This window comes from Rhinoraja longicauda, chromosome 38 (assembly GCF_053455715.1).
Source record: "Rhinoraja longicauda isolate Sanriku21f chromosome 38, sRhiLon1.1, whole genome shotgun sequence".
In the NCBI taxonomy this organism is placed as follows: Eukaryota; Metazoa; Chordata; class Chondrichthyes; order Rajiformes; family Arhynchobatidae; genus Rhinoraja; species Rhinoraja longicauda.
In genome coordinates this window covers 14499648-14527301 of record NC_135990.1, presented here as the reverse complement: position 1 = coordinate 14527301, position 27654 = coordinate 14499648, and the positions used below count along the sequence as shown (strand labels likewise).

At 46.0% G+C, this 27654-nt stretch overlaps 1 protein-coding gene across 2 annotated transcripts; it reads left to right on the top strand.

The window, feature by feature from the left end:
- The first annotated feature begins 73 nt into the window (after positions 1 to 73).
- Positions 74 to 25998, top strand: LOC144610931 (hydroxylysine kinase-like). 2 transcript variants are annotated; one of them, XM_078429943.1, is made up of 5 exons: positions 74 to 231; positions 14720 to 15056; positions 16945 to 17087; positions 19769 to 19952; positions 23978 to 25998. In XM_078429943.1, the coding sequence occupies exons 2-5, from the start codon at positions 14720 to 14722 to the stop codon at positions 24457 to 24459; spliced, it is 1146 nt and encodes a 381-aa protein (XP_078286069.1). In that variant the 5' UTR covers positions 74 to 231; the 3' UTR covers positions 24460 to 25998. The 2 variants fall into 2 exon arrangements, with proteins under 2 accessions (XP_078286069.1, XP_078286070.1); XM_078429944.1 differs by lacking the exon at positions 74 to 231 and adding an exon at positions 7642 to 7843.
- The last annotated feature ends 1656 nt before the right edge of the window (positions 25999 to 27654 follow it).

The following is a 27654-nucleotide window of genomic DNA, read 5'->3' as shown; positions in this document are numbered from 1 at the left end:
AGATGCTGCCTGACCTGCTGAGTTACTCCAGCATTTTGTGGTACCAGCATCTGCAGTTATTTTCCTAAACAAATACTTCTAGTTGGTTCACAAAGAGTTAAATTTAGTCGGGTGAAATCTGCAGTTCTGTGTTTGTATTGGAAAGAAGCCCTGGAAAGCTAAATCATGGATCTTTTCCAAAGTGACTGCTAATTTAAAGAAGTCCGGCGAAAAAATCACAAATTTAAACAGGTACGTTTATTTTCATAACCTGGTCTTTTGATCAGTGGGGTGATTACGGGTTGTTACCTGGGCTTTTTTTAACAGTTTGCCAATTATATTTCACAGTAACAGTGCATGCCAGAGTCTCTCTGACGTTCTTCATTCCAGTTCAATTTCTTTACAAATCGCCTTGAGAGAAGGGAAAGGATTTGTTCCAAAGTGCAGTCAGAGGAAAACAATATTAAACGATGAAGCTGGCGCTGGGTTACAGTGAATGCAGCGCCGGAGACCCGGGTTCCATCCCGACTATTGTTGTGGTTCCCTGAGCCTCGAAATTAAGACAGGCGACACGGAGAATTCTTCAAGAAGTTAAAAGCCTTTATTTGCAAACAACGGCTGGAACAACCAGGAAACCAACCTCCTGACTGCCTACTTAGTACATCGGGCAGTCTATTTTTGTAGGATTATTCCAAACCTTATCTTCTTTACATTACCTCATACCCACACTCCTTTCTTCAATCATTCATTTCTTTGCAGCCACCCGTCTGTCCCGCCACCATTGAATCCCATTCAGTAATTTATCCTTATCTCAATGCTCACATCCCTTCATACTTCGCCACCCTTGTTTTCTATCCTAGTCCATCCATCATCCCAAGACACATGTCTTTCCTTATCTCGCCACCATTATCTTTCATCCAAATGTAACATGGATACAGACAGTTGCAAAAGGTAAAAAGATAATGTTTGGTATATATTAAAGTATAAAGAGTGCTGAGATACTGTATGTAGGTTAATTGGCTGGGTAAATGTAAAAATTGTCCCTAGTGGGTGTAGGATAGTGTTAATGTGCGGGGATCGCTGGGCGGCGTGGACTTGGAGGGCCGAAAAGACCTGTTTCCGGCTGTATATATATGATATGATGATATGATATGATAAAAATAAAGAACGCCTAAGTACAAAAAGAGATAATGTTTGGTACATATTAAAGTATAAAGAATGCCTAATTAGTTAATGCCTAAGCAGTTACGATTTATAAAGAATGCTAAGATATTAAGCAGTTACAATGTAAAGAATGCCATATACAGAATGCCTAAGCAGTTACAATGTAACCGGTAAACGACTTCCTAATGTGTTCGTACGTAAATAACATAATTAAATGGCTAATATCCAAAATAGCAACTCCCATACTATCTTTACGGGGTTTGCACGTTCTCCCTGTGACCCTGCGTCAGTCAGTCAGTAAAGGTCGGGAGTGCAGGAGCAAAGAAGACCGTTGGCTACGAGAAAGTAAGTGTTAATTGCAGGTTAAAATCCGTTTTAAAAAAGCACCAAAAGGACGCTAACAGTCAGTAAAGGGCATACTTCCAAGCTCGTCAGAGGAAGGCAGGATAGAAGTGAGTACGTGGATTGGCTGATCAATTAAACTAGAAGTTTGGTAAATTGGCCAATTAAGCAACTTAGTGCCTAATATAAAGAAGGTTTGCACAAGGGGTGTGGCCCGGTCTGGGTGTGGCCCTGTCGAGGGAAGTGCCCTGTGAGAAAAGTGCGTAATTAAATGGCTAATATACAAAATAGCAACTCCCATATATCCGCCCTTTGAGACCTACGTGGTCTCACAGAAAAAGAAAACTAACAGCAGCACATGTTGTTGACTTAAGTCATAAATCCAATCACAATCATTAGCCCCCAACTTAGGGTAATTAGATATCTAGTGTGCAGCTCGTCAGTGTTCTTTCTCTAACATATCCTGGGTCACTAGGCCAAAAACCCACCCCCGTTTGCCTGGGGTGGGAAAAAAGTCCCAGCCACCCTTACAAACTACATATCCTGCAGTAATCCTCCACTGCAATTTGCTCGTCATTATAGTATTGTATCAGTGGGGTCAGCTTCTCTTGGAGGGTAAACTCGCTCTTATCCTGGAACACCGGCAGCTGCTTTGCAGTGGCTTTTACGAGGAGAGATTTGATACATGGAAAAACACAACACAGTACAATAGTAATTACAAATAGGGCGATTCCGATAGTTATTCCGATTTTAGCCAACAACACTCCCCAGCCGCCTAGCATGTTTTCCAGCCAGCTAAAGAGTTGATGCCAAAACCCTGCATTTTGTTTAACTTCTTTCCTTAGATTTTTCCATTGCCTTAGAAAAGAGCCCATCTGGGCTGGTATTGTTGAGTATAAAAGTACAACAGTGTTCCCCAAAAAGGATACAGACACCCCCTTTTTCAGCCAATAACCAGTCCAGGGCCTGCCTGTTTTGCTATGCCATTTTGCTGGTGGCATCAAGCTGTTCCCCTAAGGCTGACAGTGCATCCTCAGTATAATTAATAAACATTTGCTGGTTGTAATAAATGTAGTTGATCCTTTCTGTGTTTTTTGCAGGTTTGATCCAAAACAGTATCGATTCCAACCAGGCAGTAATCTCATTTCTAGCTTTAAACTGATTTGGGATTCCTCTTGGTTGCCCTATCGCATCCAGGTTGACTCCATATAACATATAACATATAACAACTACAGCATGGAAACAGGCCTGTCCGGCCCTACCAGTCCACGCCGACCATTCTCCCTGACCTAGTCTCATCTACCTGCACTCAGACCATAACCCTCCAATCCCCTCCTATCCATATACCTATCCAATTTACTCTTAAATAATAAAATCGAGCCAGCCTCCACCACTTCCACCGGAAGCCCATTCCATACAGCCACAACCCTCTGAGTAAAGAAGTTCCCCCTCATGTTACCCCTAAACCTTTGTCCCTCAATTCTGAAGCTATGTCCCCTTGTTGGAATCTTCCCCACTCTCGAAGGGAAAAGCCTACCCACGTCAACTCTGTCCGTCCCTCTCAAAATTTTAAAAACCTCTATCAAGTCCCCCCTCAACCTTCTACGCTCCAAAGAATAAAGACCCAACCTGTTCAACCTCTCTCTGTAGCCTAAGTGCTGAAACCCAGGCAACATTCTAGTAAATCTCCTCTGTACCCTCTCCATTTTGTCGACATCCTTCCTATAATTTGGTGACCAGAACTGCACACCATACTCCAGATTTGGCCTCACCAATGCCCTGTACAATTTCAACATTACATCCCAACTTCTATACTCGATGCTCTGATTTATAAAGGCAAGCATACCAAACGCCTTCTTCACCACCCTATCCACATGAGATTCCACCTTCAGGGAACAATGCACAGTTATTCCCAGATCCCTCTGTTCCACTGCATTCCTCAATTCCCTACCATTTACCCTGTACGTCCTATTTTGATTTGTCCTACCAAAATGCAGCACCTCACACTTATCAGCATTAAACTCCATCTGCCATCTTTCAGCCCACCCTTCCAAAAGGCCCAAGTCTCTCTGTAGACTTTGAAAATCTACCTCACTATCAACTACTCCACCTATCTTGGTATCATCTGCATATTTACTAATCCAATTTGCCACACCATCATCCAGATCATTAATGTAAATGACAAACAACAGTGGACCCAACACAGATCCTTGGGGCACTCCACTAGACACTGGCCTCCAACCTGACATACAATTGTCAACCGTTACCCTCTGGTATCTCCCATTCAGCCATTGTTGAATCCATCTTGCAACCTCACTATTAATACCCTTGGGCATTTGGTCAAACGATCTCTTCGTTCGAGTGCTCACGAACGCCTCCTGTGGGCTGATCACGAGGACTGATTGGGCTAACATTACCCTAGCGCATAGCCCAGTCCAGTTAAGCAGAAGTGTATTTCTGGGGCTGCCTCCGCACATCCAAAATCTGTCCGCTATAGCTACATCTGCCATCAAGATTGCCCTACAATTCGGCAGTAAAGTAACACCAACCTTCAGTGGCCAGTCTCGGGCTGACTCAGATCTTGCTGATTGCATCTCCAGATCCTGATACATTTACCTGGGAATATCCCTACTGAATGCATGCCATTTGTTGCATGATAGCACTCATATTGCTCCGTACTTTTGATCTTAATCCGTTGTGGTGGCTTGGGGTAGGGTTTTCTTACCTGTGTGAAATTCCATAATGCACAGTGTTCTGCTGGGAGCGTCACTTGTGTTGATCCTGCTGCATTTAGACACTGTATTGGGCAGTAATACATAACTGACCATTGTTGTATGCTTTGCAAAAATTCTGAACAATGCATATAGTTATGAGAATCTGGTTTAGCCAGTATTTGTTCCCTGGCTTTGGCGCATATGATGCATTGTGATAGCTTCATAGTTTGTGCCGTGTATTGTGCCCACTTATACCAATCATTAGTGGCCGCCGTGAGCCATGTAACTGAGTCATAGTCATCCCTATTCTTAATGTCCCTTCGATCCCGCACCTGCTCCCCTGGCCCCAGCAGGGCAACGTTAGGGCCAGTCTGGTTCCGCCAAGTCCAAATCTGCAAAGTCGAGGACTTCCAGGTCTGAGTTGGTGGAGGCAATAGTGGCCTCCCCCATGTCGCCTCCACCCATACTGTCGCGAGGAGGACAGGCGCCCACGACCTCATCTTCAACAACCTCAGAATCCCTAATGTCTCCCAAGACTTCCTTTATGAGCTGGTCAATGCTTGTTCCTTCTCCTGCGTTTTCGTTCTCACGGTCGCTTACCTCGAGGTTATTCACAGGTTTTGCCTGTGGGACAGTCCTTGTGCAATGATTGAGATGGTACCATGTAGACCGGCCTTCTACTTGGACAGCAGTAGGTGAGGCTTTAGTTACGGTTCCCTTCTTGGCTCATTCCACCTTTGTCGAAAGGCTCGCACATAGACCTGATCTCCGGGTTTAATAGGTCCTTCTCCCTGGTCCGCCTCTGGCTCCTTTTGCTTTTCCTGTGTATAAATAGACTTGTGTATCATAGTTAACTGTTGCATGTATTGTTTAAGTTCCACCTCTAATTGTTCCAAGCTTGGTCTCTTGTAAGGACCTCTCCATTTGGGCATCGGCATGGGTCTGCCAGTGAGCATCTCGTGTGGTGTTAAATGAGTTATTCGATTAGTTTGCATGCGACAGCTAGTGGCAGGGCATCGATCCAGTTTAACTTTGTGGTTGCACAAATCTTATTCAGCTTGGCCTTCAATGTTCCATTAACTCTTTCTACCATGCCCTGAGACTGAGGGTGGTATACACACGCAAATCTTTGTTTCACTCTTAGGGCTTGCAGCACCAACTTAACTGTTTTTTTGGTTAAAAGCCGCTCCATTGTCGGAACTGATTTCGGTTGGTATGCTGAATCGTGGGATGACCTTATTTGTCAGAAACCTGACTAGTTCCTGCACCCAAATCCTTAGACCGCCTCCACCCATCTGCTACATCTATCAATTACTACCAGCATGTATCTTTTCCCAGTTAACAATAGTGCCCACTTGTTTCATCGGGGGCCCCATGTCCCTGGACTGATATCCCTTATTTACTAGTAATGTCACATGGAGTGCAGTTCCTGGCACCCCATACCACTTTTCAAAAAAGGTGTTCACCAGAAGGCACTTTCACCAGTAGTGCCTTCAAATCTCCCATAGCCAATAACCGTCCTGTAGTTTCCTCCTCAAAGGCTCTTATCCATTTTCCTGCCCCGTCACATATGTTGGGCAAGGCGTTTCTCAGCCCTACTAGGTCTCGGGTCACCCAAGGGATATACTGGGTTTGTGCTGCCTTTTTCAAAAGTAACGGCATCATTCTCCCCCTCAGCTCCTGTCTCCCGCTTGCCATTCCCTGTTGTGGTTCTACCTGTATGCTTTTCCACCTCAGTCCTTCCTGGGCGTACCCCTGGCTTTCCTCTCTTTCTCTCTCTACAGTTTTTTCCAACTCCCTTATCTCTATCTCTAAGCGCTTCATGGATGCCTCTATTTCCCTTCTACGCTCCCTCGTCCTTTCCCCATCACTTTCTAATTCTGCTTCATTCTCACAGTTTTGCCCTCTCTCTGATGCCTGCTGATTACTCACCTGTGTTTCTGTGTTGCTGTCTCCCTCATACTCCTCATTTTCTGCCTGACGGGTCTCATAAATCTTTCTGTCCCTGAGGTCCCTGAGGTCCTGCAGCCTTCTGATGTCTGCTTCTAGTTCCTGTTCTTCTTGCTTCATCCTTTCCTTCTCTCGCTGCTCCCTTCTCTCTCTATATTCCTTTATGTCTTGCTCATCGTTCCAAGTTGTGACTTCTCCCTCTATCTCCACTATTCCCTTCAGCAAAGGACACTGCTTTATTCCGTCCTGGCCGGAATAGGGAGGGGGATACCAAGGGTCCCTTAGGCTGGGGTACAGAGTTGATTTTTTTCTCCTGAAACTCCTGACTTTCATGCTGTTTTTCGGGTTTTTCCACCTTTGTTTTGGGTGGTATTCCTTTCTTGGCATGCTTTCCTCAGCCTTTCTCCTATTCTAAATAATTTAAGCACGTCTAGTTCCTTTTTCGTTACTCGGGTTTCTGATTTATCCTTAGGCTTATAGTTCTTAATCAACACTTCCATTTCATCACATATTTATATCAAACATGCCTTCCTTGGGCCATTTTGTAACCAATTTTTTTGTCCTTTTTTCCCATTTTTCAGAGTGCTTTTTAATATCCTCTTTGGATACGGGGAATTTCTTACTTAATAGTTCAACTGCAGTTATCTTATTCATTGTACTCGTCTTATTTAATGCACTTGGTCAGTCAGTTTAAATACAGTCCTTGTTCTCACTCCGTTCTGTCTCTGTGGTCACTATACTACTACCTATTACACTATTTCTATCTTCTACAGTTCTACTATATTCCTTGAATATTTTGCATTTTTTAATGTTATCCAATTATTCTCTTTCTTATTCTGCCTGTACAGACTCGTACTCACTTAGGATGGTATCCACAGATCCTCTTATCCTGCCCGTGCAGATCCCTAGTTAACTAGAGCGGTATCCACGAGGTCTTATTCACATCACACAAAATCTGCTTTCTTAACTTAACTATTTTCTACTTACCCCACTGCGCAGCCTTCTTGAGCAATCCTCCAGGTCTCCAATCCTTCGGAATAATTTAGTGGCAGATTCTTCTGGATCGGAGAGGCCCTTGGACCGCCTGGGCGCTCCTGTGTCACCAGTGGTCCCCCGTTTTCAACAGGCTGTTAGTCCAAATAAAGCGGAAAACCGCCTACATTTTTTGCGGGTGGCCACCCTTTTCCTGTTGCCCCTGGAGGTCTTGGAAGTACCTTTAGCTTGTCGTCCGTTATCGAACGAACCTCTATCCGACCCTGCTCGCAGCGCCAATTTTGTTGTGGTTCCCTGAGCCTCGAAATTAAGACAGGCGACACGGAGAATTCTTCAAGAAGTTAAAAGCCTTTATTTGCAAACAACGGCTGGAACAACCAGGAAACCAACCTCCTGACTGCCCACTTAGTACATCCGGCAGCCTATTTTTGTAGGATTATTCCAAACCTTATCTTCTTTACATTACCTCATACCCACACTCCTTTCTTCAATCATTCATTTCTTTGCAGCCACCCGTCTGTCCCGCCACCATTAAATCCCATTCAGTAATTTATCCTTATCTCAATGCTCACATCCCTTCATACTTCGCCACCCTTGTTTTCTATCCTAGTCCATCCATCATCCCAAGACACATGTCTTTCCTTATCTCGCCACCATTATCTTTCATCCAAATGTAACATGGATACAGACAGTTGCAAAAGGTAAAGAGATAATGTTTGGTATATATCAAAGTATAAAGAGTGCTGAGATAAATATAAAGAATGCCTAAGTACAAAAAGAGATAATGTTTGGTACATATTAAAGTATAAAGAATGCCTAATTAGTTAATGCCTAAGCAGTTACAATTTATAAAGAATGCTAAGATATTAAGCAGTTATAATGTACAGAATGCCATATACAGAATGCCTAAGCAGTTACAATGTAACCGGTAAACGACTTCCTAATGTGTTCGTACGTAAATAACATAATTAAATGGCTAATATACAAAATAGCAACTCCCATACTATCTTTACGGAGTTTGCACATTCTCCCTGTGACCCTGCGTGGGTCAGTCAGTAAAGGTCGGGAGTGCAGGAGCAAAGAAGACCGTTGGCTGCAAGAAAGTAAGTGTTAATTGCAGGTTAAAATCCGTTTAGAAATAACACCAAAAGGATGCTAACAGTCAATCAGTAAAGTGCATACTTCCAAGCTTGTCAGAGGAAGGCAGGATAGAAGTGAGTACGTGGATTGGCTGATCAATTAAACTAGAAGTTTGGTAAATTGGCCGATTAGGCAACTTAGTGCCTAATATAAATAAGGTTTGCACAAGGGGTGTGGCCTGGTCTGGGTGCGGCCCTGTCGAGGGAAGTGACCTGTGAGAAAAGTGCAAGTCTTTGGCTGCGAGTCTCAACAGTGTGAGTCTTTGGCTGAGAGGAGCCTGAGGTGAGGTTACATTTGTTTTTAAACACTAAAGTAATGGCGCACAAGTTGGTGTAGTGTGTTTCCTGCAGGATGTGGGATGGTAGGGACACCGCTGGGGCTTCTGGGAGCTACACCTGCAAGAACTGTGTCCAGGTGCAGCTCCTGAATGGACGTGTGGTGGAGTTGGACAAGCAGCTGGATGACCTCGGGGCCATCCGGGAATGCGAGAGTTTCCTGGACAGGACCTACTGTGAGGCTGTCACGCCAAGGGTCCAGGTCGAGCGAAGGTGGGAGACCGTTTCAGGGGGGAGTGAACGTGGACTACAGGAGACCCTGGTGGCTGTGCCTGTTGCAAACAGGTACACCCTCTTGGGAGCTGTTGGGGCAGAAGACGCTTACAGTCCGAGTGGCGGACAAGGTTGGCGGCTCTAATCGAGACTCGCAAGGAGACTCGACCGGGGAGACCAAAGTCAGGCAGAGCCATTGTAGTGGGTGACTCCGTTGTCCGAGGTACGGACAGTAGATTCTGTGGTGGCAGGCGGGACCTGAGGATGGTCTGTTGCCTCCCTAGTGCCAGAGTTCAGGACATCACAGACCAGCTTCAGAACATCCTAGTGAGGGAAGGCGATCAACCGGAAGTAGTTGTGTACGTGGGCACGAACGACATCGGGAGGAAGAGGAAGGAGATACTGCCATGTGAGTTTAGAGAGTTAGGAAGAAGACTGAGAAGTAGGACGTCGAGGGTGGTTGTCTCTGGACTGCTACCTATACCTCATGCTGGTGAGGTCAGGAACAGAGAGATCGGGGATATGAATGTAGTGCTGAGGGGCTGGTGCAGGGAGCAGGGATTTAGATTTCTAGACCACTGGGATCTCTTCTGGGGTACGGGTGACCTGTACAAAAGGGACGGGTTACACCTTAACAGCAGGGGGACCAACATTCTGGCAGGCAGGTTTGCTAGTGCTACAAGGGTGGGTTTAAACTAGGTAGTGGGGGGGGGGAGGGGTTGACAAATTGGGAATATGAAGATGGCGTTAAAGAGGAAGCGAATACAGGAGAAATTGCAAAGGACTCTCGAATAAATGGGAAGGGAAGTTCTAGAAGGGATAAGAGAGTAAGGTCAGGGCCAATTGTGAGCGGTGTGAGAGGGGAGGTGAATACGGAAATTAAAGTGTTGTATTTAAATGCGCGAAGTACAAGGAATAAAGTGGATGAGCTTGAGGCTCTGTTAGACATTGGCAAGTATGATGTTGTGGGAATTACAGAGACATGGCTACAAGAGGACCAGGGCTGGGAACTGAATATTCAGGGGTACACAACATATAGAAAAGACATATATATATATAAGAAAGTAACTGCAGATGCTGGTACAAATCAATTTATTCACAAAATGCTGGAGTAACTCAACAGGTCAGGCAGCATCTCGGGAGAGAAGGAATGGGTGACGTTTCGGGTCGAGACCCTTCTTCAGACTGACAGGTGGGCAGAGGGGGTGGGGTCGCTCTGTTGATGAGGAATGATATTCACTCCCTTGCAAAAGGGTGACATAGAATCAGGAGAGGTAGAATCAGTATGGATAGAAATGAGGAATTTTAAGGGTAAAAAGACCCTAATGGGAGTTATCTAAAGGCCCCCAAACAGTAGCCTCGACATAGGGTGCAAGTTGAATCAAGAGCTAAAATTGGCATGTCGCAAATGTAATGCTACGGTGGTTATGGGAGATTTCAATATGCAGGTAGACTGGGAAAATCAGGTCGGTAATGGACCCGAGGAAAGAGAGTTTGTAGAGTGCCTCCGAGATGGATTCTTAGAACAGCTTGTACTGGAGCCTACCAGGGAGAAGGCAATTCTGGATTTAGTGTTGTGTAATGAACCTGATCTGATAAGGGGACTCAAGGTAAAAGAGCCATTAGGATGCAGTGATCACAATATGATAAGTTTTACTCCACAAATTGAGAGGGAGAAGGGAAAATTGGAAGTGTCAGTATTACTGTATAGCATAGGGGATTACAGAGGCATGAGGCAGGAGCTGGCCAGAATTGACTGGAAGGAGGCCCTAGCAGGGAAGACGTTGGAACAGCAATGGCAGGTATTCCTGGGAATAATGCAGAAGTTGCAGGATCAATTTATCCCAAAGAGGAGGAAAGATTCTAAGGGGAGTAAGAGGCCCCCTTGGCAGTCAAGGACAGCATAAAAATAAAAGAGAAGAAGTATATCATAGCAAAGAAGAGTGGGAAGCCAGAGGATTGGGAATCTTTTAAAGAGCAACAGAAGATAACTAAAAAGGCAATACGGGGAGAAAAGATGAGGTACGAGGGTAAGCTAGCCAATAATATAGAGGAGGATAGTAAAAGCTTTTTTAGGTATTTGAAGAGGAAAAAAATAGTCAAGGCAAATGTGTGTCCCTTGGAGACAGAAGCAGGGGAATTTATTATGGGGAACAAGGAAATGGCAGACGAGTTGAACCGGTACTTTGGATCTGTCTTCACTAAGGAAGATGTTCTAGTGGCCAGAGATCCTAGGGTGACGGAGGAACTGAAGGAGATTCACATTTGGCAGGAAATGGTGTTGGGTAGACTGATGGGACTGAAGGCTGATAAATCCCCAGGATATATCAGTCATCTAGCTTGACTCCCCCAACATTGAGAACATTTTGCCTGCATCTAGCTTGTCCAATCCTTTTATAATTTTATATGTCTCTATAAGATCCCCTCTCATCCTTCTAAACTCCAGTGAATACAAGCCTAGTCTTTTCAATCTTTCCTCGTATGACAGTCCCGCCATCCCAGGGATCAATCTCGTGAACCTACGCTGCACTGCCTCAATTACAAGGATGTCCTTCCTCAAATTAGGAGACCAAAACTGTACACAATACTCCAGATGTGGTCTTACCAGGGCCCTATACAACTGCAGAAGAACCTCTTTACTCTTGTACTAAAATCCTCTCGTTATGAAGGCCAACATGCCATTAGCTTTCGTCACTGCCTGCTGTACCTGCACGCCAACGTTCAGTGACTGGTGTACAAGGACACCCAGGTCTCGCTGCACTTCCCCCTTACCTAACCTGACACCATTGAGATAATAATCTGCCTCCTTGTTTTTGCCGCCAAAGTGGATAACCTCACATTTATCTAAACACGAAAGGATAACCAAGGAGAGTGCAGGACGACTCGAGGATCAAGGAGGGAATCTATATTTGGAGTCAGAGGATGTCGGTGAGGTCCTAGATAAGTACTAATCATCTGTATTCATTAAGGAGAAGGACAAGGAGGACAGTGAGATCATTGTGGAGAAGAAGAGTTTGAGATCAGGAAGGAGGTTGTGTTTGTGCTCCTGAAGAGCATTAAGGTGGATAACTCCCTGTGACCTGATGGGTTCTATCCCAGGTTATTGAGAGGTAGCCTTGACTAAGATTTTAGCATCTTCTCTAGCGACAGGCGAGGTCCCAGAGGACTTGGGTGTAGCTAATGTTGTTCCTTTGTTTAAGAAGGGAAGTGGAGAGAATCCAGGAAGATTTTGGTTGGTGAGACTCGTAGTTGGGAAGCTATTGGAGAGGATTCTTCAGGAGAGGATTTATTTGCATTTGGAAGAGAGTGGGACAATTAGGGACAATCCACGTGGCTTTGTCCATGGCAGGCCATGTCTTACAGATTTGATTGATTTTTTTAATGGGGTGATGCAGGTGATCGATGAGGGAGGCCAGTGGATGTTGCCTGTGTGGATTTTAGCAAGGCATTTGATAAAGTCTCCTTATGATAGGCTGCTCCAGCAGATTAAGATGCATGGGATTCATGGTGAGTTGGTAGTTTGGATTCAGAACTGGCTTACCCATAAAAGACAGAGGGTTGTAATTAAAGGGTGTTATTGTGACTGCTGTCTGTGACTAGGGATCTAAGCTGGGACCTCTGTTGCGATTGAGATATGCAAGTGACTTGGACTTAAATGATGTATAAGAAAATAACTGCAGATGCTGGTATAAATCGAAGGTATTTATTCACAAAATGCTGGAGTAACTCAGCAGGTCAGGCAGCATCTCAGGAGAGAAGGAATGGGTGACGTTTCGGGTCGAGACCCTTCTTCAGACTGGAGGATATTCTTGCTATTGAGGGCGTGCAGCGTAGGTTCACTAGGTTAATTCCCGGAATGGCGGGACTGTCGTATGTTGAAAGGCTGGAGCAATTAGGCTTTTATACACTGGAATTTAAAAGGATGAGGGGGGATCTTATTGAAACATAAGATAATTAGGGGATTGGACACATTAGAGGCAGGAAACATGTTCCCAATGTTGGGGGAGTCCAGAACAAGGGGTCACAGTTTAAGAATAAGGGGTAGGCCATTTAGAACGGAGATGAGGAAGAACTTTTTCAGTCAGAGAGTGGTGAAGGTGTGGAATTCGCTGCCTCAGAAGGCAGTGGAAGCCAGTTTGTTGGATGCTTTCAAGAGAGCTGGATAGAGCTCTTAAGGATAGCGGAGTGAGGGGGTATGGGGAGAAGGCAGGAACGGGGTACTGATTGAGAGTGATCAGCCATGATCGCATTGAATGGCGGTGCTGGCTCGAAGGGCTGAATGGCCTACTCCTGCACCTATTGTCTATTGTCTATTGACCCGAAACGTCACCCATTCCTTCTCTCCTGAGATGCTGCCTGACCTACTGAGTTACTCCAGCATTTTGTGGACTTAAATGAAGATGGGTTCGTTAGTAGGTTTGCAAACAACATCAAAATTGGTGGAGTTGAGGATTATGAAGAAGGGTGCCAAAGTATACAACGGGATATAGCCCAGCTGCAGAAATGGATGAGATATGGCAGATGGGGTCTCATCCTAGAAGGTGTGAGGTGTTGCAATTTGGGAGGTCAATGTAAGTGGAAAGTTTACAGTTAATGGCAAGACCTCCTAACAGCATTGATGTGCAGAGGGTTCTCGGGCTCCAAGACCACAGCTCCTTGAAAGTGGCAACTTAATCAGATAGTGGTCAAGAAGACATATGCTATACTTGCCTTCATCAGTAGGAACAGTTGATATAAGGACCAAGTCACATTGCAGCTGTATAGGAATTTGGTTCAGCCGTATTTGGAGTAGTTTACTTTAGTTGTTAAGTGCAGTTCTGGCCGCCCTATTACAGAACGGATATGGAGGCTTTGAAGAGGGTGCAGGAGGTTTACCAGAATGTTGCCTGGATTAGAGAGTATTCGCTACAAGGAGATGTTGCATAAACAGGGTGGAAATATCAAAGACTAGTTTAGTTTAGAGATACAGCACGGAAACAGGCCCTTCGGCCCACCGTGTCTGCACCAATCAGCGATCCTCACACATTAACACTATCCTACACACACTAGGGACAATTTACAATTATACCAAGTATACAAACCCAAGCCAATTAACCTACAAACCTGTACGTCTTTGGAGTGTGGGAGGAAACCAAAGTTCTCGGAGAAAACCCACGCAGGTCATGGGGAGAACGTACAAACTCCACAACAGGCAGTGCCCGTGGTCGGGATCGAACCTGAGTCTCCGGCACTGCAAGCGCTGTAAGGCAGCAACACTACCGCTGCGCCACCAAGGGAGCATAGATTTATGGTGAAGCGGACAAAGTTTAAAGGAGATGAGTGGGGCAAGTTATTTTGACACAAAGGGTCGTGAGTGCCTTGAACGTGTTGCCAGCAGTGGTTTAGGAGGCTTTTAGATAGGCACATGGATATGAAGGGAATGGAGAAACACGTGCAGGCAAAGGAGATTATCTTAACCTGGCATCGTGTGAGCATGGACTTTGTGGGCCAAAGGGACTGTTCCAGCGTGTACAGGAGTCATGGAGTCGTACAGCGCGGAAACAGGCCTTTCAGTCCAACTTGTCCATGCCGGCCAACATGTCCATCTACATCTCACCTGCCTGCACTTGCCCCACATTCCTCTAAACCTTTCCTATCCAAGTACCTGTCTACATGTTTCTTAAACGCTATGATAGTACTGCCCTGTTTTGTTGTGGTGAGTCTTGCTTCCAAAGCTTCTGTCAACCCTGCCTGAAACCAAGAGCTGCTTGGAGGATGCTGTGTTTCTGTGTTGTGGGACTCACAGTAGGTCTTCTCCATTCAAATGAATGGCCCACTCTAAGGAAATTTTATCAGGACAATGGCACTTGTGCACAGTTTTATTTCTTCCAATGTTTTATTGTTTCTCAGATGTCTGGCTCAGAGAAAGTTGCTGTAATCAGTCCCTCACTGAGTGAGGCCCAGGTGATGGAGTTGGTCGGACGGTTGTACGGTCTGAAGGTTTCAAAAGTCCATCCACTGCCCAGTTACATTGACCAGAACTTCCACGTCATGGTACGGGAGTCCCAGGAAGGTGGAGATCACGTGGAGGGCTACATCCTCAAGGTTCTGAACACTGTCGACAGCCAAGACGCTGATTTGGTGGAAGCTCAAACGCGAGTCATGATGTTCCTGAACCAGAAAGGTTTTCCTACAGCTGCTCCAATCCCAACCATTGATGGCAAGATTATGTCCCTGGAGACAATCGGTGAGTTTCATTCATTGGATTCTGACGGCTGAGGAGGCCAAGTCAATGGACATTTTTAAGGCAGAGATAGATAGATTCTCTAGCTAGAGAGAAGGCAGGAGAATGGGGTTAAGAGGGAAAGATAGACCAACCATGATTGAATGGCAGAGTAGACTTGATGGGCCAAATGACCTAATTCAGCTCCTAACATTTGTGAACCTATTTGTTCCCTCACTCACCGATGAGCTGAAGAAACTTCAGCAGTCGGAAAAGCCAAGTCTAGGCTTTACAGGCTGTCAAAGCTGTAAAATCCATAAGAATGTCTCTAAATGGCCGCTCGAGTCAAGAATATTCAAATCTATCGACACAAAATTACATAATTATATTTTAACACAATTAAATCTCTATTCAAGCCTCGAAGAATATTTATTTCAAAAGGATGTTAAATACCAAATATTTACTCTTCCCCCAGCATAGTAGTTCTTCACCATTTAAATGAATGGTCCACTGAATTCATGCCATTTCTAACAGGCACAGGTACAATGGTCACATTCCCCAATGGTCACATTCCCCAGCATAAATTTCGTTGTACCTTGTGTACAATGACAATAAAGGCACATTATTATTATTAAATGCAGGAGGATACATGGTAACACAGAACGGAAGCTTTGCAGGTTCACTACAATGTGCTAATAACAATACTTTTTTTTGCAATGAAAAAAAGTGCCAGTACGCACAATTAATAAACTTGCATGTCAAGTGGCCGGAAAATGAAACACATGATGTTTAACTTTGTAGAGGACTCTATAATGTCGGTATCGTCATTAAAAAGCACTGGTTAATAGTAGAGTGAGATTTTGCACCATCAGGAGGCTAATTGAATCTGGGAAATATTTAGTTTCTGGGTAGGGAGATGGCACATTCTTCATTTACCCACCTCCATTCCCACAATGTATTTACCAATAGATCATTTAATCCCAGTCCTGAGGGCCACTGAGATAGTTCAGGAACTTCATTCCCCTCCCCTCCATCCACTCCTGTGGCACAGTTTAACAGTTATTGTCCTTCAGAACACACTAATACCATCAAGTCAGTGTCTCTGACTTTCTAAAACCAATCTTCATTATAATTACTTTGCTGATATGCTTGTGTTTGGCCTTCTGCATGGTCCATATATTCTTGCCAACGTGTACTGCTCAGAGTGGAACACATTCTGGGCAGGGTCTGACGGTGAATGGCCCAATTTCCCTTCAACTTCTCGTTTGTTGCTGTAGATGTTTTAATGGGGTCATAGGCATTGAAACCAATGGTGTTTCAACTTGGGACATTACCTAGAACAGGTCAGAGTGGAGATGAGGAACAAGTTCAACCAGAGGGTGATAAATCTGTGGAATTCAGTGCCACAGACGGCTGTGGAGGCCAAGTCAATGGGTATTTTTAAAGCAGAGATTGATAAGTTCTTGATTAGTAAGGACGTCAAACATTGCAGGGGGAAGGCACAATGGGGTTGTGGGGGAAAAATTGATCAGCCATGATTGAACGGTGGAACAGACTCGATGGGCCAAATTTTATTTCAATGTCCCAAGGTCGTATCGTCTGCCTCACAGCGCCAGAGAGCCGGGTTTGATCCTGACCTCTGTTGTTGTCCTTGTGGAATTTAAACATTCTCCCTGTGACCGCGTGGGTTTCCTCCGGGTGCTCCGGTTTCCTCACACATCCCAAAGACGTGCGGGTCTGTAGGTCAATTGGCCTCTGTAAAATTGCCTCTGATGTGTAGGGAGTGGATTAGAAAGTGGAATAACAGAACTAGTGTGAACAGGCGATCAATGGTCAGCGTGGATTCTGTGGGACAAAGGGTCTTGTCTCTAAGCTGTGTCTTTTAATCAATCAAAATGAAACTCTATTGCAGAGCAGGGGACTGACTACAAACAGTTCATGATCAGACTGCTGACGTACCTGCCCGGAGTGCCCCTGGCAAAATTCACCTTGGATCATCAGATTTGCTACAAATTGGGCAGAACCATTGCCCAAGTGGACAAGGCGCTGCACAAGGTATTTGTTTGCATACCTCACCTGAATATTTGTAGACATATACTCAGGACTGTAACAGTGAGAGGCCTTCACTGAGCCACTAAACGTATGTGTGACCTGCTTTCACTGGTTTATACTGTAACATTCTCTCATGAATACCACACAGTCCATTGACATCTCTCCTTCTCGGGCAAGAGAATATTAACAGCTTTCGTATCCATGGGTGGAATGTCACCCTCAATGTTAGAAATTATCGTCTCCAAGGGGCGGCACGGTGGCGCAGCGGTAGAGTTGCTGCTTTACAGCATTTACAGCGCCAGAGACCCGGGTTCAATCCCGACTACGGGTGCCGTCTGTACGGAGTTTGTACGTTCTCCCCGTGACCTGCATGGGTTTTCTCCGAGATCTTCAGTTTCCTCTCACATTCCAAAGACGTACAGGTTTGTAGGTTAATTGGCTTGGTATAGTCACGTCTAGTCATGTTTATTTGTCACATACACGATGTGCAGTGAAATGAAAGTGGCAACGCCTGCGGATTGTGCAAAAAAAAGAATTCCAGTTGCAGCATATAACTTAAAGTTAATACAGAAAAGACAAAATTTAGTCTCTGGGGTTATAAAAGTTGACAGTCCTGATGGCCTGTGAGAAGAAACTCCGTCTCACCCTCTCCGTTTTCACAGCGTGACAGCGGAGGCGTTTGCCTGATCGTAGCATCTGGAACAGTCCGTTACTGGGGTGGCAGGGGTCCCTCATGATCTTGCTTGCTCTGGATCTGCACCTCCTGATGTATAGGTCCTGCAGGGGGACGAGTGTAGTTCCCATGGTGCGTTCAGCTGAACGCACTACTCTCTGCGGGGCCATCCTGTCCTGGGCAGAGCTGTTCCCAAACCAGACTGTAATGTTGCCGGACAGGATGCTTTCTACAGTCCCAGAGTAGAAGCAATGAAGGATCCTCAGAGAGACTCTGAATTTCCTCAACTGTCTGAGGTGGTAAAGGCGCTGCTTAGCCTTACCCACCAGTGCGGCAATGTGTGTTGTCCATGTCAGATCCTCTGTGATGTGGACTCCCAGGTATTTAAAACTGCTCACCCTATCCACAGTAGACCCATTTATCTCCAGTGGCGTGTACGTCCTTGGATGTTGAACCCTTCTAAAGTCCACAATCAGCTCCTTAGTTTTAGTGACATTCAAGAGGAGGCTGCTATCCTGACACCAGAGTGCCAGATCAGCCACCTCCTCCCGGTAGGCCTTCTCATCGTTGTTGGAGATCCGGCCCACCACCACAGTGTCATCAGCAAACTTGATGATGGAGTTTGAGCTGAACCTGGCCCCACAGTCATGTGTGTACAGGGAGTACAGTCGGGGGCTAAGGACGCAACCCTGGGGGGATCCTATGTTCAGGGTGAGGGAGCTAGATGTGTGTTCCCCCATCCTGATCACTTGGGGCCTGGCGGTGAGAAAGTCCAGGACCCAGGCACACAGAGGGGTGCTAAGCCCCAGTTCCAGCAGCTTCTCAGCCAGTCTGGTGGGGACTATGGTATAGAAAGCTGAACTAAAGTCAATGAACAGCATCCTCACATAGCCCCCCTGGCTGTCCAGATGAGAGAGAGCGGTGTGCAGAACCTGGGAGACCAGCATCATCCGTGGACCTGTTTGGACGGTATGCGATCTGTAGTGGGTCCATGATGCGAGGAAGGAGGGCACAGATGTGCTTCTTGATTAGTCTCTCAAAGCATTTCATGACAACCGAGTAAGTGTAAATTGTCCCTTGTGTGCGTGTAGGATAGTGTAAATGTGCGGGGATCGCTGGTCGGTGTGGTCTCGGTGGGCCGAAGGGCCTGTTTCCGTGCTGTATCACTAAACTAAAGTAAACTTAAAGGTAATTTTTATGCCTTTTCAGCGCTGGTTGGCAAGCTCACATCCAGAGCTGTAGACATCCTGTAGTCACATTAGAGTCCTAGAGTGAGACGGTGTGGAAACAGGCCCTTCAGCCCAACTTGCCCACACCGGCCAACATGTCCCAGCTACACTAGCCCCACCTGCTAGCATTCATATCCCTCCAAACCTGTCCATATACCTGTCTAACTGTTTCTTAAACGTTGGGATAGTCCCAGCCTCAACCACCTCCTCTGGCAGCTCGTTCCATACACCCACCACCCTTTGTGTGAAAAAATTACCCCTCGGATTCCTATTAAATCTTTTCACCTTGAACCTATGTCCTCTGTTCCTTGATTTCCCTACTCTGGGCAAGAGACTCTGTGCATCTACCCGATCTATTCCTCTCGTAATTTTAAACACCTCTATAAGATCACCCCTCATCCTCCTGCACTCCAAGGAATAGAGTCCTAGTCTACTCAACTAGGAGACTAGTTGAGTAGACTATAGCTACTCTATAGTTCCGACCCTCGAATCCTGGCAACTTCCTCGCAAATCTTCTCTGTTTGCCTCTGGAGTTTGCTGCCTCTGATCATGCTTTGTAGAAACTCTCACGTCTTTAGTTGTTTAGTAATTATTTAGTATATTGTAAGGATTGTAACATAGTTGGCTGAAAATTAGTGTCCAGATAATTTGGTGATTTTGTAATTTGGTAGTGGGTGTCACCACGGTTTTGTTTTGTATCGTGAATGTAATTAAATAAATTATTTCTGTTACAAAAAAAAATGTACCCTCATTGAGACAGTAACGCATTTTGCAACCATTAGGGATTCTATCACCCGACCGTGAAGAGTCTGCATCGAGATGGGTTTATATGGGACCTTCTAAACATTCACCTGCTGGAAAGGCACCTGCATGAAATGGAGAAGGGCGACTCGCTATCAATAATAGAGCAGGTTATCGAACAGTTCAAGCAAAAGATCCGTCCCAACATGGACCAGTTTCGTAAAGGTAAGATCCTCTTTCTTGGGAATGTGTTGGAAGGAACTGCAGATGCTGGTTTAAATCAAAGACAGGCACAAAACGCTGGAGTAACTCAGCGGGACAGGCAGCATCTCCGGAGAGAAGGAATGGGTGACGATTCTGGAGAGAAGGAATGGGTGACGTATCGAGTCCAGACCCTTCTTCAGTCTGATGCCAGTCAGAACCGGCCAACATGTCCCAGCTGAATGCATTCAAGAGAGAGCTGGATAGAGCTCTTAAGGATAGCGGAGTCAGGGGGTATGGGGAGAAGGCAGGAACGGGGTACTGATTGAGAATGATCAGCCATGATCACATTGAATGGCGGTGCTGGCTCGAAGGACCGAATGGCCTCGTCCTGCACCTATTGTCTATAGTCTATTGTCTACACTCGTCCCACTTGCTCGCGTTTGGCCCAGAACCTTCCAAACATGTCCTGTCCATGTACCTGTCTAACTGTTTCTTAAAGGTTGGGATAGCACCTGCCTCAACTACCTCCTCTGGCAGCTTGTTCCACAACTTCACCACACTTCATGTGAAAACGTTACCCCTCAAATAAGGGGAGAAGAGGAGTGCACCGCTGCCTCACCTGAAAGGACTGCCAGGGTCCCTGGATGGAGTCGAGGGAGGAGGTATAGGGAAAGGTGTACATAGGGAAAAGTTCCTGGGGAGGGAGGAGTGGTTTGGGAGGGAAGGAGAACTTTTCCAGCTTAACGACCTTTCCTATAAAAGGGTGACCAAAACTGAACATAATACTCCAAATGTGGCCTCACAAATGTCTTAGAAACATAGAAATATAAAAAATAGGTGCAGGAGTAGGCCATTCGGCCCTTCGAGCCTGCACCGCCATTCAATATGATAATAATAATAATAATATATTTATTTTATATAGCGCCTTAACACATGCACAAAGCGCTTTACAAATACAATTAACATAGAAACAAACAGACAAACAGACAAACTATCCTGACGGAAAAGCGGCGAATACTCAACGCCAGCGTCCTCTCACGTCAGGGTCCAGCAGTAGACATTAAAGAACACAAGACACACAGATACAATTTTTTACACAAAACAGCCATCACAGTGATTGCTCTAGGCATACCCTCACTGTGATGGAAGGCAAAGTCTTGTCTCCTCCTCGTTCTTCTCCCGTGGCGCCACGAGGCGATCGAGGCTCCCAACCCCTTGAAGCCCCCACCGGGCGATGGAAAGTCCCAGGGCCGAGCCACGCAGGGCGATGAGAGTCCTGAGCCCCCACCGGGCGATGTAAAGTGCTGCGGCCGGGCCACGCAGGGCGATGAAGGTCCTGTGCCCCCACCGGGCGATGTAAAGTGCTGCGGCCGAGCCACGCAGGGTGATGAAGGGCCTGCGGGCGGGTTGATCGTACCTTGTGCTTCGGGGCGGTCGAAGCTGCTACGGCTGGAGCTCCCAAAAGCCGGTCGCCAGCCAGGGACCTGCGAACTCCCGATGTTGCGGTCTGCAGGGCTCACGGCCGAAGCCTCCGAGATGGTAAGTCCAGGCCCTGCGACCGGAGTCTTCAAGGTCGATCCCAGCTGGAGGCCGCCGACTCCACGATGTTAGGCCGTAGCGCGAACGGAGATACGACACGGTAAAAGTCGCATCTCCGTTGAGGAGGAGATTTAAAAAAAAGGTTTCCCCCAACCCCCCCACCACCCCCCCACATACACAGAATTAAAAATAAAACAAAACGTACATTTAACATCAACAATGACAAAAAAACACCAAAAAAAACGGAGAGACTGCCGGTGAGCCACAGCTGCAGAACGCAGCCACGCCCCAAAATGATCATGGCTGATCATCCAACTCAGTATCCTGTACCTGCCTTCTCTCCGTACCCCCTGATCCCTTTAGCCACAAGGGCCACATCTAACTCCCTCTTAAATATAGCCAATGAACTGGCCTCAACTACCTTCTGCGGCAGAGAATTCCACAGATTCACTACTCTCTGTGTGAAAAAAAACGTTCTCATCTCGGTCCTAAAAGACTTCCCCCTTATCCTTAAACTGTGACCCCTTGTTCTGGACTTCCCCAACATCGGGAACAATCTTCCTGCATCTAGCCTCTCCAACCCCTTAAGAATTTTGTAAGTTTCTATAAGGTCCCCCCTCAATCTTCTAAATTCCAGCGAGTACAAGCCGAGTCTATCCAGTCTTTCTTCATATGAAAGTCCTGCCATCCCAGGAATCAATCTGGTGAACCTTCTCTGTACTCCCTCGTGTTCAACTGTAACATAACCTCACAACGTCAATGCTCAACTGCATGTTGGTATTTCATGAACTGGAGGGCGACTCGCTCTCAATAATAGAGGTAGTTATCCAACAGTTCAAGCAAAAGATCCGTCCCAACCTGGACAAGTCTCTCTTCACACAGTGTGGAAACAGGCCCTTCAGCACAACTTGCCCACACTGGCCAACATGTCCCAGCTGCACCCGTCCCACTTGCCCGCGTTTGGCCCAGATCCCTCCAAACCTGTCCTATCCATGTACCTGTCCTATCCATCTAACTGTTTCTTAAAGGTTGGGATAGCACCTGCCTCAACTACCTCCTCTGGCAGCTTGTTCCATAGCCCTACCACCCTTTGTGTGAAAAAGTTACCCCTCAGATTCCTATTAAATCTTTTCCCCTTCACCTTAAACCTATGGCCTCTGGTCCTCGATTCACCTACTCTGGGCAAGAGACTCTGTGCATCTGCCCGATCTATTCCTCTCATGATTTTATACACCTCTATAAGATCACTCCTCGTCCTCCTGAGCTCCAAAGAATTTCTAACTTAAAGGGTATTTGAAGAATCAAGAAACCATTCTCGATCATTCTGGGATTGTGATAGAGGGACAATGGGCCTGCATGTTGGTATTTCATCTGAGATTTGGTTGGCTTATTGCAGCGATCAGCCAGACCGGGGCATGAGGTGAGTCAAACAATGATGGCGAGCTTGAGGGATCTCTGGTAATCTGTTCTTCCAACTCACTGCCACAGAAACCAGACACTCTGTCCCAATATGTTGAATAAATTAAACCCTTCTCTTGCCAACCAAATCTGGCCAACCAATGTCTCTCTTCACATTTGTGCAACAAAGGTGGTGCAGCGGTAGAGTCGCTGCCTTACATCGTCAGAGACCCGGGAACGATCCTGACTACAAATGCTGTCTTATGGAGTCTGTACGTTCTCACCGTGACTAGTTCCTGCCCACACTTCAAAGACGCACAGTTTTGAAGGTTAATTAGCGTTGGTAAAAATTGTAAATTGTCCCTCGTGCGTAGGATAGTGCTAGTGTACGGGAGGATCGCTGGTCGTCACGGACTCGGCGCCGAAGGGCCAGTTTCCGCGCTGTATCTCTACACTAAATTAAACACACCCAAAAGGCGGGGGTTGACAGATTCTTGATTAGTACGGGTGTCTGGGGTTATGAGGAGAAGGCAGGAGTCGTACAGTGTAGAAACAGGCCCTTTGACCCAACTGGCCCACACCGGCCTACATGTCCCAGCTACACTAGTCCCACCTGCCTGCGTTGGATCCATATCCCTCCAAACCTGTCCTATCCCTGTACCTATCTAATTGTTTCTTAAACATTGGGATAGTCCCAGCCTCAACTACCTCCTCTGGCAGCTTGTTCCATACACCCACCACCCTTTGTGTGAAAAGGTTATCCCTTAAATTCCTATTAAATCTTGTCCCCTTCACCTTAAACTCATGTCCTCTGGTCCTTGATTCACCTACCCTGGGCAAGAGGCTCTGTGCATCTACCTGATCTATTCCTCTCGATTTTACAAGATCACCCCTCAACCTCCTGCGCTCCAAGGAATAGAGTTGAAGCCTACTCGACCTCTCCCTACAGCCCAGACTCTCCCAGTCCTGGCAACATCTTCGTAAAATGGAGAATGGTGTTGAGAGGGAAAGATCGATCAGCCATGATTGAATGGCAGAGTAGACTGGATGTGACAATTAGCCTAATTCTTCTCCGAGAACTTATGAATTTATTGTGACTTGTTTTGAAGGCTTAATTCACGGTGACTGCAATGAATACAACATTCTGCTGGAGCCCATGGATTCACCAACTGAGCATCCGGCCGAGAGAACAGAAGAGAGCTGTTCGAGACCAGCATTACAGATTTCGGGCATCCTGGACTTTGGGGACATGAGCTTCGGGTGTTTTGTGATCGAGCTGGCAATAACCGTCATGTATCTCACCATCGTAAGCCAGGATCCGATTGGCGTGGGTGGCCACGTGATCGCGGGCTTTGAGAGCGTGATCCCACTGACGGAGGAGGAGCAGGACTCCATCTACCTGCTGGTTCTCTGCAGGTTCTCTCAGTCCATGGTTATGGCCAGGCACAACATGCTCCTGAACCCAGGCAATGAGGAGTACTTAAACATCTCAATGAAGACAGGCAGCAAATGCCTTCACCAGTTATGGCAAGCGGGTAAAGAGGTGGTGGAGAAGGCCTGGTTTGATACGGCCAAGTCCTATCTACAATGACTAGGATGCAGGTCGTGCCAAGGCTCAAAATGTGGGCTGTTGTCAGTGGTAAATGCCCTCTGGACATACTGATGAAGATCTAGGTTTAGGTTCATTATTGTCACATTGACTGAGGTACAGTGAAAAGTTTAGTTTAGTTTTGCATGTTGTTCAATCAAGCTGGATAATATAACGCATAATTACAATCAAAACCAAGTACAACAGGTGGAGCAAAGGATTAGATACACAGTGCAGAATATGATTAACAATGGCACTAGATGTATAGGTAGAAATGAGATGTAAAAGATTAGGGTGATAATAGATGCTTCTCTGGGTAGAGAGATCTATTTTCATTATATATATTTAGAGTCATAGAGTGATACGGTGTGGAAACCCAACTTGCCCACACCGGCCAACATATTCACAAGTTCTAGGAGTAGAATTAGGCCATTCGGCGCATCCAGCATACTCTGCCATTCAATCATGGCTGATCTTTGCCTCCTAACCCCATTCTCCTGCCTTCTTCCCATAACCCTTGACACCCGTTCTAATCAAGAATTTGTCTATCTCTGCCTTAAAAATATCCACTGACTTGGCCTCCACAGCCCTCTGTGGCAATGAGTTCCCACTGACTAAAGAAGTTCCTCCTCACCTCCTTTTTAAAAGAGTGCCCTTTAATTCTGAGGCTATGACCTCTGGTCCTAGACTCTCCCACCAGTAGAAACATCCTTTCCACATCCACTCTAACTATGCCTTTCATTATTCTGAAAGTTTCGATGAGGTTCCCCTCAACCTTCTAAACTCCAGCGTGAAGAGGCCCAGAGCTGCCAAATGCTCATCATTCGCTAACCCGCTCATTCCTGTTAATGTGCGGGGATCGCAGGCCGGTAAGGACTCGGTGGGCCGAAGGGCCTGTATCTCTAAATTAAATTAAACTAAACTAAGGAAATGTTCGTCTTTCAGGAGCAAAGGGGACTCCAATTCAGGTTGGGAAATAAGAAAATGTCTGGGGCACTAAACTATGTCTAAGACCCAATCTTTTACCTACAATCTTTTACCTGCACCTGAGAGATCAGAATATTTATCTCCACATCCACGGAGCTAATCTGTCAACAGTGCATCACCCTGACAGTGTTACACTCATCAGTGCCCGCCTGAACCTTCTCATTCACCTCTTGAGATGGATATGAACCCATCTTCTAAGGGTTCGAGTGAGTGATCCCAATCCAAGACTCTTGACTCAGTTTGTTCTGAGGTCCATTGTGGGAAGATAAAAAAATGTAAAAATGTAAAAAACCTTTATTGTCACTACACAAAGTACAGCGAAATTAAAGCAGTTCAGATGATGCAATCACACACAGCAGACAGTACAAAGGATAAACCTTTATCCATAACAAGCTAAACCTAATCTACTGGATTAAACAAACTGACCTCTAATACAATATAGACAAAACAATGACAATACGGTCAAGGCAGTGTACAGTGCAATCAAGACAGCAAGTTATTGCACAGCAATGAGAGCTAACATATTGCAAATGCATCGGTAGTGATGGTTTTTTTTTAAATAAAAGAAATAATGTAATTAAATATAAGGTGCGGTCGGTTGTAACATGTAATAAGTTTAGCAAATGTTAAACAATATAAGTGCAGTCGGATGTAAACATGTATTAAATTGAGGCTTATGTTTTCTGACAAGTAACTGACAGTGTTCCGATCAGTTCCGTTCCTTCCATTCAGTTTTATGTGAGTGTCTGGCAGTGTTCAGCTCACGTATGACGCTGGGGTACAACCAAGTGGTAAAGGTTCAGGGATGTGTACCAACAAGCCTCCTCAAAGGAATGCAGTATCTCCACGTTCCTGTGAATCTCTGATGCAGGGCCGACCAATGTGGAGAAGGAGCATTTGGGATGGTGGTGAGACGCACAAGGCCATGAAGGGTGGTGTGGGGGGAGGGTCAAACAGTAGTATGTCTGTGTAAGAGATGGAAGGATCACACCACCTCACAGTGTATACACCTTGCCCATTCCATCAGGTACCTCCTTCCCCAGAGGTCAGAGCTTCAGAATCTAAGGACGTTCCTTTAGGAAGATGAGGAGGAATTTCTTTAGTCAGTGGGTGGTAATCTGTGGAATTCTTTGCCATAGAAGGCTGTGGAGGCCCAGTCAATGGATATTTGTAAGGCAGAGATTGGCAGAGATAGATAGATTCTTGATTAGTACGGGTGTCAGGGGTTATGGAGAGAAGGCAGGAGAATGGGGTTAGGAGGGAGATATAAAACAGCCATGATTAAATGACAGAGCGGACTTGATGGGCAGAATGGCCTAATTCTGCTCCTATCACTTATGACCTTATGACCATCTGTGGAAGAGCGCACAACATTTCCATCAATCGCCAATCTGCAACCCACAAAACCAGAGAGAGAGAGAGAAACCTATCCTCTCTTCTACTACACTAGAGACCTCCAGTAACCAGTGGGAGATAGAGGAACAGATATGTGGACACATTATAGAAAAGCAACAGGATCTAATGGGTAACTTTAACTTCTGCAATATTAACTGGGACTTACTCAGTGTAAAAGGCGTAGAAGAGGCAGAATTTATTAGATGTATACAAAAGAGTTTCCTGAAAGATCATGCAGATAGTCCAACTCAAGGTGGGGTTATACTGGCCTTGTATTGAGCCTGGCCAGGTGACTGGTCAGTGCAAGACTATCCTGCGTGGGTTTTCCCCCGAAGCTCCGGTTTCCTCCCACACTCCAAAGACAAACAGGTTTGTAGGCAAATTGGCTTGGTAAAATTGTAAAATGTCCCTAGTGTATAGGATAGAGGCCAGTCATCATTGTCCGGACATTCCAAGTTCCCAGTGTTAGAGCTGGTCTCTTTTGATGTGTTCTTTTGTTGATGGTTGCGATCTGCTGTTGGGATGGTTCCTAATCCCCGTGCACCCAGTGAGGATAGCAGGCCGAGGCAGGGCAGCACCTTACTGGCTGGGGGTGCCCCAGCTTGAGGCGGGCGGCAGCTGCCCAGTGAGATCCGAAAATCCCTCCCACCGTCGAGAGCCACCCCTGGCTCTTCGCTTTACGCCAGTCTAGAGATGACTTATAACCGGTAACTCTTGCTCCCCGTGTTGTGTCGATGCCGCAGGTGAAGCTGGCGTGTCCTCTCCAGCTTGTTGGTGTAGGTTTGCAGTGATGTGTGGTCGGGTGCAAGCCTGGGC